The sequence below is a fragment of the Montipora foliosa genome, chromosome 11, assembly GCF_036669935.1.
Source record: "Montipora foliosa isolate CH-2021 chromosome 11, ASM3666993v2, whole genome shotgun sequence".
NCBI lineage: Eukaryota > Metazoa > Cnidaria > Anthozoa > Scleractinia > Acroporidae > Montipora > Montipora foliosa.
This window is the reverse complement of record NC_090879.1, coordinates 18992224-19002223: the sequence shown is the minus strand read 5'-3', so window position 1 is coordinate 19002223 and position 10000 is coordinate 18992224. Positions and strand designations below refer to the sequence as shown.

The window sequence follows — 10000 nt, the reverse complement described above, 5'->3', positions numbered from 1 at the left end:
GTCTTCTCAATGGTTTTCTTGAAGAACTATCAAAAGTGTCTCTAATTGATGCATTCATGTTAGCACGAGGAGTGAGCAGGCGCAGTAAGGTTCAAATAGCCAATCTTTGGCTATAAGAACGCTACGGTGCATGTTCTCCTACGTAGAGTTTCCCAGAGCCTTGGGTCGATCCGAGGCTCTGGTGATGAGAATGTGACAGAGGGCTGCTGATTGAAAAATGAGCTTCCAAATCTCAATATGGTGGTCTATATACCTATATTAGTTAACTCATTTGATATCAATAAAAATTCTTGTGTTTCACTGACCCACCAATGCAGCACCAGTTTCTTTGTCAGTTAAACCCTTCAGATATTCCATAAAATTCCGTAGCATTTTTTTAATCTACAGTACTTAGATGTAAAAAACTTGATTTTTTGTGAAGAACCAGACATTTTGATACTGTGAAATCCATCTTTTGTACAAATGTTTGTAAAATAATAATAATTGACTTTTTATATTATATTTTAATAAAGAGATACAACATTAGGATTTCCTTAAAATGCAACCACATATGATACAAAGATAGCTCATACAGAAAGTGTATCTTTGGCATTTTAGGATAATATCAGAAGCATTCGCCTGGTGAGAGACAAGGAAACTGATAAATTTAAAGGTAGAAAATATGTCCTTTATTAAAGTGGTACTATGATCAAAAAATCTCTTCCTTTTTTCCTTCAGATTTTTAAAGTGTGATTGCGTAACACTGGACTTGCAAAATTTTCGTCTTTGACTTTTATCCAGAGGCTGTTTACTTTGAGTGTAAGTTTTGGATTTCACGGTCTGCCATTGCTCACGTTCCAAACTGACTAATTAAACCTCAGAGGGTTGGATCTAGGGAAAAGTGATGTCATTTACTCACTAGCTTAAAATTTTAGTGTGTAAATGCTGTTTATTATATATGTAAAACAGGAGTTTAAAAGTCTGAAAGGCCGAAACTCCCATGCTGCATATTAATTCAGTCACGCACAGACGCATTGCATTCTTCAAGTATTGAGCCTTTAACATCGTTTTCTTCTCTATCCAGCTCTCTCAAGATCTTCAAGTTAGTAATGGCAGACCATTAAACAGGTGTCTTTTGAAATCAAGGCTTAAAACTTCAGCTTCACTTACTGTTTAGTTAATATACTTTTGAAATCCATAGAAGAATAAAAAGTGATTTTTTTTTTGGTCATAGTAGCACTTAAACTTACAATAACTGGTTGCAGTAGACCCTTACCAAGCCCATTTAAGGTTTGCAGTAAAACGTGGCATTTGATTAGCGCATTTTTGAACTTCAAGTGTAAAATTTTGCTTGCAGGTTTTTGTTACGTTGAATTTGAAGATGCTGCCTCACTCAAAGAAGCACTTAATTATGATGGTGCAGTAAGTATAAGTTCTTGTTCAATCATTCTTCAGTTTCAGACTACTCTCAGCGTGTTGAAAAGATTACAAAGTGTAAACGTCTGCATAGCCTGAGTTAGTTATTTTCGGACAATGATTTCCTTAAATTGACATACACGGTTTCAGTGGCAGACTTGGATTTTAAAGTTAAAGTTGTGGGTGGTGGGTCCCTAACCCTAACCTAACCCTAACCCGTTTTTTTATCAACGACTGGAAATTCTTGAAACAGACAAGACCTAAGACCTAAGACAAATTTGGACCGAGCACTAAGGGAGCTAATATATATCTTTTTTTATCTTCAAACAAACACAACCCACGGCCCACCCACACAATTTAGCCTCACCCAGTTTTAGCAAGCCTCAATACTCAGACTGTACTTTAAATTCAGGACAAAGTTGTTTGGCACACTGAAATGAAGGAATTACAGATAGTTTGCAAAGTAAGGACTGCACTGTTGTTTGTGTGAAGCGAAGAAGGATAAGGTGCAAAGGGAGGAAAATGTCTTTGTCATGTGATGCTTGTCGTAATGTCCTGAGTCCAGTTTTCAGTAACTGTACAGTAAAGTTTTGGATAGCTGGAAAATAAAGAGGCAGTGCTAAATGAGAAGTAACAAAGTAATACAATGTAATAAGTAAAATGTGTTTGGTGTTGCATTTGTCTCAGTCATCTTCTTTCAAAGTTCAATGTGTTCATACAAGAACATGTGTATATAATCCATTTAATTATTGCATTAATTCATTCATCAACCCCAGCTTAGAACTTTATCGCTCTTCACAGACCATGCATGTGACCTGAATAGTGCGTTTTTGTTGGCTGTCACCCTTATGAATTATTAATGAATTTACAATGACAGATACAATTTAAATAATTTTATTGATCTTTTGCTGTAGCTTATAGGAAGTCAAAGGATAAACATGTCTCCACCTTAGTTGAATATCTTTTTTACCTGAAACAGGTCATAGTCACAACTAACTGTATAAAGTCTAACTGTTGTTGTTTGCTTTATCCAGTTAAGTTGTAACTGTGATCTCTGGATGCCTTTGCTTTCAACTCACATCAATAAACAACCACTTTTTTTTCTAAGTAAAGGTTACAGTGTAGTTTCATTATCATTTCTAATTGCAACAATAAAATTAATAATTATTTCATTGTTCTCTGGTCACAACCAAACAATAAGAGTAAATGTTATTTTTATATTTTGGTCACAATTAAATAAGCAGAAGACAGATCATAATCAAGCAGTAAACAGATCATAGTCACAGCTAACTGTATAAAGTGTAACTGTTGTTGTTTCCTTTATCCAGTTAACTTGTAACTGTGGTCTCCGGATGCCTTTGCTTTCATCTCTCTTCAATAAACATAAGCACTGTTTTTCAAAGTAAAGGTTACAGTGTAGCCTCATTATTATTTCCAATTGCAGCAATAAAATTATTTAATAATTATTTCATTGTTCTCTGGTCACAACCAAGCAATAATAGTAATGTTATTTTTTATGTTGGTCACAATTAACTAAGCAGAAGACAGATCATAATCAAGCAGTAAACAGATCATAGTCACAACTAACTGTATAAAGTCCAACTGTTGTTGTTAGCTTTATTCAGTTATGTTGTAACTGTGGTCTCATGATGCTTTTGCTTTCAAGTTACATTAATAAACATACGCACTTTTTTTCAAAGTAAAGGCTACAATGTAGCTTCACTATTATTCCTAACTGCAACAATAAAGTTAATTTCATTGTTCTCTGGTCACAACCAAGCAATAATAGCAATGTTATTTTTTATTTCGTTACAAACAACTAAGCAGTAATATTGTGACTTTCTTTATTAAAAGCTGGTTACAAAATCCTGTGATCCTGAACTTTGTAAAAGGTTAATGTTTGCATGTAACTTTCTTTTATTGGATCCAGTAACCACCCTGTAAGCAGAGCCTCCCTAAAACTCACCAGATGGCGAGCAAGAGAGGCTCCGCAGAGTCCTTTCTTTCTTGTCGCGTTAAAGCACTGCTGGCAGGGTGCCAGTAACTTGCTCTTTTCAAATAAATCTAAGAGCAGTTTCTCAAATTCATTACCAAGCATAATGTTATTTAAGATTGAGGGAAAATGCAACTGTCGGTGGTGTAAGTGCAATTCGCCCATGAGAAAAACAGTTAACTAGTTGCTTGGTGACGGGTGAGAGGACAACTAAACAATCGGAGTCCTGGGCAGGATTCAAACCTGCGACTTCTTAGCACCAGTTGGATACTCTACCCATTGACCTCACTGTAAAATACATGACATTGTCAAGCCCACATACCAGAGAATGTCACCTCCTATGTAGAATGTTAGTCTGATTTTTTTCATTCACTCATTGTTTTTGGCTTCCGCTTTATTAAAAAATGGTCACAAACTTTGGAGATTGACTTTTTTTTTCCTTAAAAGTGAAGTGCAAATTTGAGGAAGAAAAGTAATTCTGATGATGTCTGTTGATTACATAATATAAATTGCTTATGTTGACGCAACTAATGATAATAATATTATTATTTTTCACACCAGCCCCATGTCTATGCAGTTTAGCTTTGCAATAAGACATTCACTTTGTTCTGAGGAAGAGGAAGTGTTTTTATGCTTACTTGTAAACTGCACCCCATGATCTTCATAAGCCATTGTGTACAAATGACTGCAGTACAAATATGTGCCGGGAGGGTTGTGTTTTTTGGGACACTTACAAAATGGATGCTCCAATTTACGTTAACCCCTTCACCCCTGACAATTGAATATACAGCTATTTTGAGAAACGTTGTCGGAAAAAGTGCACGCGACGCGGTATTGTGGGTGATTTTAAGTGCACTGTTTTTCAAAGAAATTTACAAGAATCGTACGGGAGGCCACTGATATATGTTTGCGAGTGCTGAAGGAAAGTAACAAAAGTAGGTTCGACAGCTACAGTCGTTAGCAACAGTGTATTGATCATATCCCATATTACCTTTCGGGATTGTCGCGTGCACTTTATTCTTGACAAACTTTCTTGAAATAGCTGTATAAGTATCACTCTTATGACGGAAAGGATTACTTTGTGTAAGTTTTGGATTTCACAGTGCTGCATTACTCACATTCAAAACTGACTGATTGGACCTCCAGCTTAAAATTTCAGCGTGTGAATGCCGCTTATTATATATGCAAAACGCGAGTTTAAAAGTCTGAAAGCCCAAAACTCCCGTGTTGCACATTAATTATGCTGCGTACACATGCATTGCATTCTTAAACTAGTGAGCCTAACTAGTGAGCACTCTTTGAGCCCAACCCTGACCCTAGATCATTTTCTCCTCGATCCAGCTCAACCATCAAAATAAACAGGTGTCTTTTTGAAATCAAGGCTTAAAAGTTTGGTTACTTAGTGTTTAGTCAACATACAACTGTAGATTTGAAATCCAAAGAAAAATAAGAATTGAATTTTTTGGTCACTGGGGCACTTTTAGAAGGGTACTTCAGATGAACTCTATGTCTGGATGTTTTTGATAAGTGAATTTTGTTTAAAGCAACTTGGGGATCAGAAGAAGACACTGAGAGTCGATATAGCTGATGGACGACGAGATGGTGGTCGCGGTGGTGGCAGAGGTGGAGGAAGAGGCAGAGGGGGGCACTCTCAAGGTAGGAATGTAAGGATTAGGGAAGTGACTTGATCCACATCATTCATGAATTCCCTTTGCTGATCTGTAATTTAATGACATGGAGAGATGGAATATTAATTTTGTAAAAAATTATCAGTGTAGTATTATGTATGACCGACTGAAGTGTCTGCAAAGAAGTCCAAAAAATGGGGGACCTGAATCCATCAACGTGTATTTGGGTTGTTCAACACTTTACCACTGAGTTATCAAGCCATCTTGGAGGTGGCCTTTCAGTGGCCAAAAAATACCATATTAGAGATGTACAGGCAATGTGAATAATGATATGACACAGTTTGCGTGGCTGTGAACTACAGAAGATATTACATGGCTGCGCTGAGAAACGAAATTTCTCTGCAAGTGTTGAAACATATTTTACAAGTGAGCGCAGCGAACGAGTGAAATACTAAATCATTTCACGAAAGGCGCGATTTTTATAATGTAGCCCTAGCAACAGTGATCTTTTCACATGTGAAGATATCATGTTTTCGCATGAAAATTCACTTGGTATTCATTGGTGTTTATATAAGCTTAAAAAAAGGTGTCTTTTTAATCTTTTAAAACTAATGATACTAGAAGGATATCAGTCTCTGCTTGAACAAGGACTATAAACAGTAGTTCCCGTCTCACAACCCTTCTCGTTAATTAACACTGTAGGAGGTTAAAAACCTTCACGCTGTTCATGAAGACTAGTGGGGAGACCTCTGCTATTGTGGTAGACCTGCCCTCCTTTCACATTAATGCATGGTGTTTTTTTTTTTTTGGGGGGGGGGGGGGAGTGGGTGAGTGAGTGAGTGGGTGAGACCAAAATGATATGGATTGATAGCAGCTGCCAGAGGTACCTTTACAGGCTGACATCCGATCTCACCCCAGAGAAAGAGTAACGTAAATCCATTACTTAGTTCTTATTAACCGAGCGGGAGGTCTGTATGGGAGAATCTTGACCGAGGTCAATATCGATTTCAGCCAATCAAATTCGTGAACTTGGTAGTTCCCAGTCCTTGTGAGACAGAACCATATAATAACGTTCTTTATTAACCCATCCACTCCTCAGGTGCCTAAGGCCTCCCCCTGTTAACAATCATCTGGCATCAGACAGAGTAAAATCTGTTAGGTCATTGGGTTAAAGTTCTTCAGAAATGAACTTGGCCACTTTCCCACTCATCTTCATTTATAGGTGGATTTGGTGATAGGGATGGAAAGTATGGAGGTCAAGGTAAGGTAACGTCGAGTCATGTCAATGAAGTACATTGTAAGTTTTTGAGGTTTTTTCCCCTCTCTGCTCTTGAAAGCATTGATGTAGTTGACTAGGAGAGTTGTTATTTTGATAGGAGGTGGTAACTGGGGTAACAGAGGAGGAGGAGGTGATAATTGGGGTAACAGAGGAGGAGGTGATAATTGGAACAGTGGCAGCAGTGGGAACTGGGGTGGCAGAGAAGATGGCTGGGGGGGAAGAGATGAAGGAGGAAGAAGAGGTGGAAGATATGGCGGAAGTGGTGGTGGCAGAGGAGGGTATGGAGGAGACAGAAGAGGTCCTCCACGACAGGAGGAATTCCGACAGCCATCAGCAGGTAAGAAACAACTTAAAAGCTGAAGTCATGATGTTTGATTTTATTGTTGGTGTGTATGTCTTGGAGTCCTTATAACTAGCAAAAGTAGAACATTGTAGAGAAGATTTGAAGAGACTTGTTGAGAAAAACTAGTTTTGGAGTTATCCAAGGAAAAAATTGGGTATGGAAGGTAATTTTGTTTAATTTTGCTAATTATGAACTCTAAACCTCAAATTGGCAGAGCAAGAGTCTTTCATTTGCAAAATCACGGCCACATAACAACTGAGAATGATTTTCCAGCATTTTGATATAGACTGATATAAATTTGAAAAAAGATGGGCCGACTTTTTTCAAATTTACCCAAATTCAATCCATTTCAATCCTCTCCAGTTTTGTGCATCCATGTCCCTTCTTGGCTTCCCTGTGTTTTGTTAGAGCTCTTCTATAGTTTTCAACAGTTATTTTAATATTTTAGTCAATTCTATGACTATTCGATCAGTGCTGAAATTACCGAAAAATGCGTGACCTAGCCCCTTTAAAAAAGAAACCTATTAAGGAATATTTAGCATTTGATCATTCGGAATAAAGAATTCTACGGTTTCCATTAAAGAATGATGAATACGGAAAAATGTACATCGAATAGAATTTCGTTAATGAATAACTCGGGGGAAAAATGGAAGGAATAATGAATGACTGAGATCCAATTATTCCGCTTCCACAACCGAGAAAGGACTACTGCACTTGCCTTGAGAAAGAAAGGCTTTTGCTAAACACTAGCTACCATTGAGCTTCCTCGAGTTAGATCATGTCACTTTGCTCACATGATTGTGATTTTTTTGTGATGTACAAAACATAGTGATGTAATCAACCATGTAAACTTTGGTCTCAAGAATGACTCCTTTACCACTGTTACCCACAGAGGAACTTGCAGAGAGACCAAGATTAAAACTTCAACCACGCACAGTCAAAGATCCAGTAAATGAAGTTGCTTCGAGTGTGCAACAGATGACAATATTCGGTGGAGCAAAACCCAGGGATGAAAATGTATTTGTCAAGGCAAAAGACAAAACAAACACCGATGTTAGTCAAAATAGCACTTGAGGTAATGTTCAAATCAATAATTAGCTAAATGTATTAAAGAGTCCATGCATGTGAAATTGGGGTTGTGTTGTGGCTAGTGTTGCATCTTTTTGGGCTCACTTTTGTGGTTCAATACCCAAGAAAAGGAAGGAGGTCTTTACTCTTCACTGTCGCCTTCCAACCTGCTAACCAGATACTGCACCATGAAAACGTAGAGACTTTGATACTTCATTTCTTAACGAATCGTTAACTGTTAGGGCTAAGCATGCTTTGACCAATGTGACTCTGGTGTATAAATGGCTATCTTAGGGAGTTTAAGAAACGACGACAACGCCAAAAAGCAGTATTATTATTGTTTAAAAGAATCAAAGTGCTCATGCTGCACGTGTGGCACGCATTTTTAAACATTTCTCTTCCGTACTCGTCAAAACTACTACGTGAAATGACCAAATTTAAGGTTTTGACGACAACGTGGACAAACTACCGTGAATCTTTCAGTCTCACTCTTTACTTCAAATCCGTCTGTACCAATCCAGTTTTAGGACACTTCACTCACATTTAATAATATAAACAAGATGGAATAATCATTAAATACTTAAAACAGCTCAAAGTTGTATTTTGGAGTGACGTTTTCGTCTCCATAGCCGTCGTGGTTTCTTAAACTCCCTATTGATTTCTTGTTGAGGCATACGCAGCCCAAGCTCGCGTTACGCGCGAGACGTGACTGTCATAGCGTCACGTCAGCGACAACACTGTTCTAGACAATTTAGTTTTGTTTTTTGGAGTTAGTTTCACGACAAAGGAGCAAAAAGCGAAAAGTTACAATGAATGAATGAAGTAAAGTAATATTTTATTTAACTCACCTTTTGAGACGTTGTTGTTTGATGGGCTGTCCAAAACAGTTTAAAAAAGCTCGAAAAGATAAAACAAACAAAATAGACAAGGTGAGTTAACTTACTTTATTTCGTTCATTCATTGATAACTTTTCGCTTCTTTGTTCCTTTGTCGTGAAACTAACCCCCAAAAAACAAAAATAACTTGTCTAGAATAGTGTTGTTAGAATAGTGTTGTCGCTGACGTGAGTGACGCTTTGACAGTCACGTCTCGCACGTAACGCAAGCTTGGGCTGCCTATGGTCGAGGTACTAGTGAGCTTTCGCAAGGATGACGACGGCCTTGATAACGCCTTAAGGGCCCACGGACGGATTTTTTGAGTGTTGCTAGGGAAGTGAAATGTTACTTCCGGTGACTGACGTCATCATATAGTGAGCTGACCAGAAAACCCATCCACAAGCAAAAATCACAGCACGAACTGTTGTTTCCATCCAAGGTTTTTCCTCGCCCTTTCTCGCGCTCGTTCTCAGATCAACTGCGCATGTGTAAACGAACTGACTTCCGGTTTGAGAAAAAACCTAAATTTCCGGCGGTCTTTAAATTGAATTAATTTTTTTTCTTATGGCCTTTTCACTTCCAAATACAGAATATAGGTAAGCATTGATTTTTTCAAATCATCTTTTTTGACAATTTTATGGATATTTCAGTATCGTTTATCTCTCTAAAACGAACATTTTTCAAAATAGAAAGAAAACCCTGCTTGCCTGGATGCAAAAACGAATACAAATTGTGAAACCACTGATTAAATACCCAAATTGTGTAGCATGTAGACAAATTTAGAGTTTTCTTTTATTGGTCACATGACCATGGGCGTGGCTTGATGACATCATATTTAGGGTCATTTCTTTACAAAAGTTAGAAACTGACCAAAATAATGCCAAATTCTTTCAAATTAGTTAACTATTACATCCTTAGCAACGCACCCCAAAAAATATGTCAGTAGGCCCTTAAAACAAAGGGTTAAAGAACTAAAACATGCATGTTTTTGGAATTACCACCATTCATGAAAGTTTCATACGAAAATTAGTTTGTTTTTCAGGATTTCAAAATATTTCACCTCCATCACCCATTCAGTTATCATTTTCGCTGCAACACTAACGATATTCCTTCCTTTTTTTTTATTACAGGTAAAATAAAATATAAATTGAAGATGACGCTGTTATTTTTAAATTCAAGGGAAGTTCAGAGCTTCTACAAACTGGAATCAAGTTATTGAATTTGTCAACCACCACTTTTTGTGCAATGATTTAGCCTCTTTGAATCTCAGGTTGTTGCATTTTGTGGCAGTTGTTGCTCTTTTTTAAATACATTGGATATAAGAGGACCATTAGAAGAAATATAAATGAGCAGGAAGCTGGTCATTGCACATTTTCCAAGGGTTTATTGTTTTTGTTTTTGTTTTTTTTTTTTCATGCA

At 37.3% G+C, this 10000-nt stretch overlaps 1 protein-coding gene across 1 annotated transcript in view; it reads left to right on the top strand.

Annotated features, from left to right (window-relative positions):
- LOC137974610 (eukaryotic translation initiation factor 4H-like) overlaps window positions 1-10000 on the top strand; it is a 16513-nt gene that overhangs the window by 6024 nt on the left and 489 nt on the right. Inside the window, exons 3-9 of the mRNA XM_068821521.1 lie at window positions 598-652; window positions 1337-1401; window positions 4933-5044; window positions 6239-6277; window positions 6393-6632; window positions 7531-7713; window positions 9712-10000. The exon at window positions 9712-10000 is cut by the window's right edge and continues 489 nt beyond it. Of these exons, the coding sequence (XP_068677622.1) occupies window positions 598-652; window positions 1337-1401; window positions 4933-5044; window positions 6239-6277; window positions 6393-6632; window positions 7531-7712 (693 nt within the window). The 3' untranslated portion in view covers window position 7713; window positions 9712-10000. The remainder of the gene's footprint in view (window positions 1-597; window positions 653-1336; window positions 1402-4932; window positions 5045-6238; window positions 6278-6392; window positions 6633-7530; window positions 7714-9711) is intronic.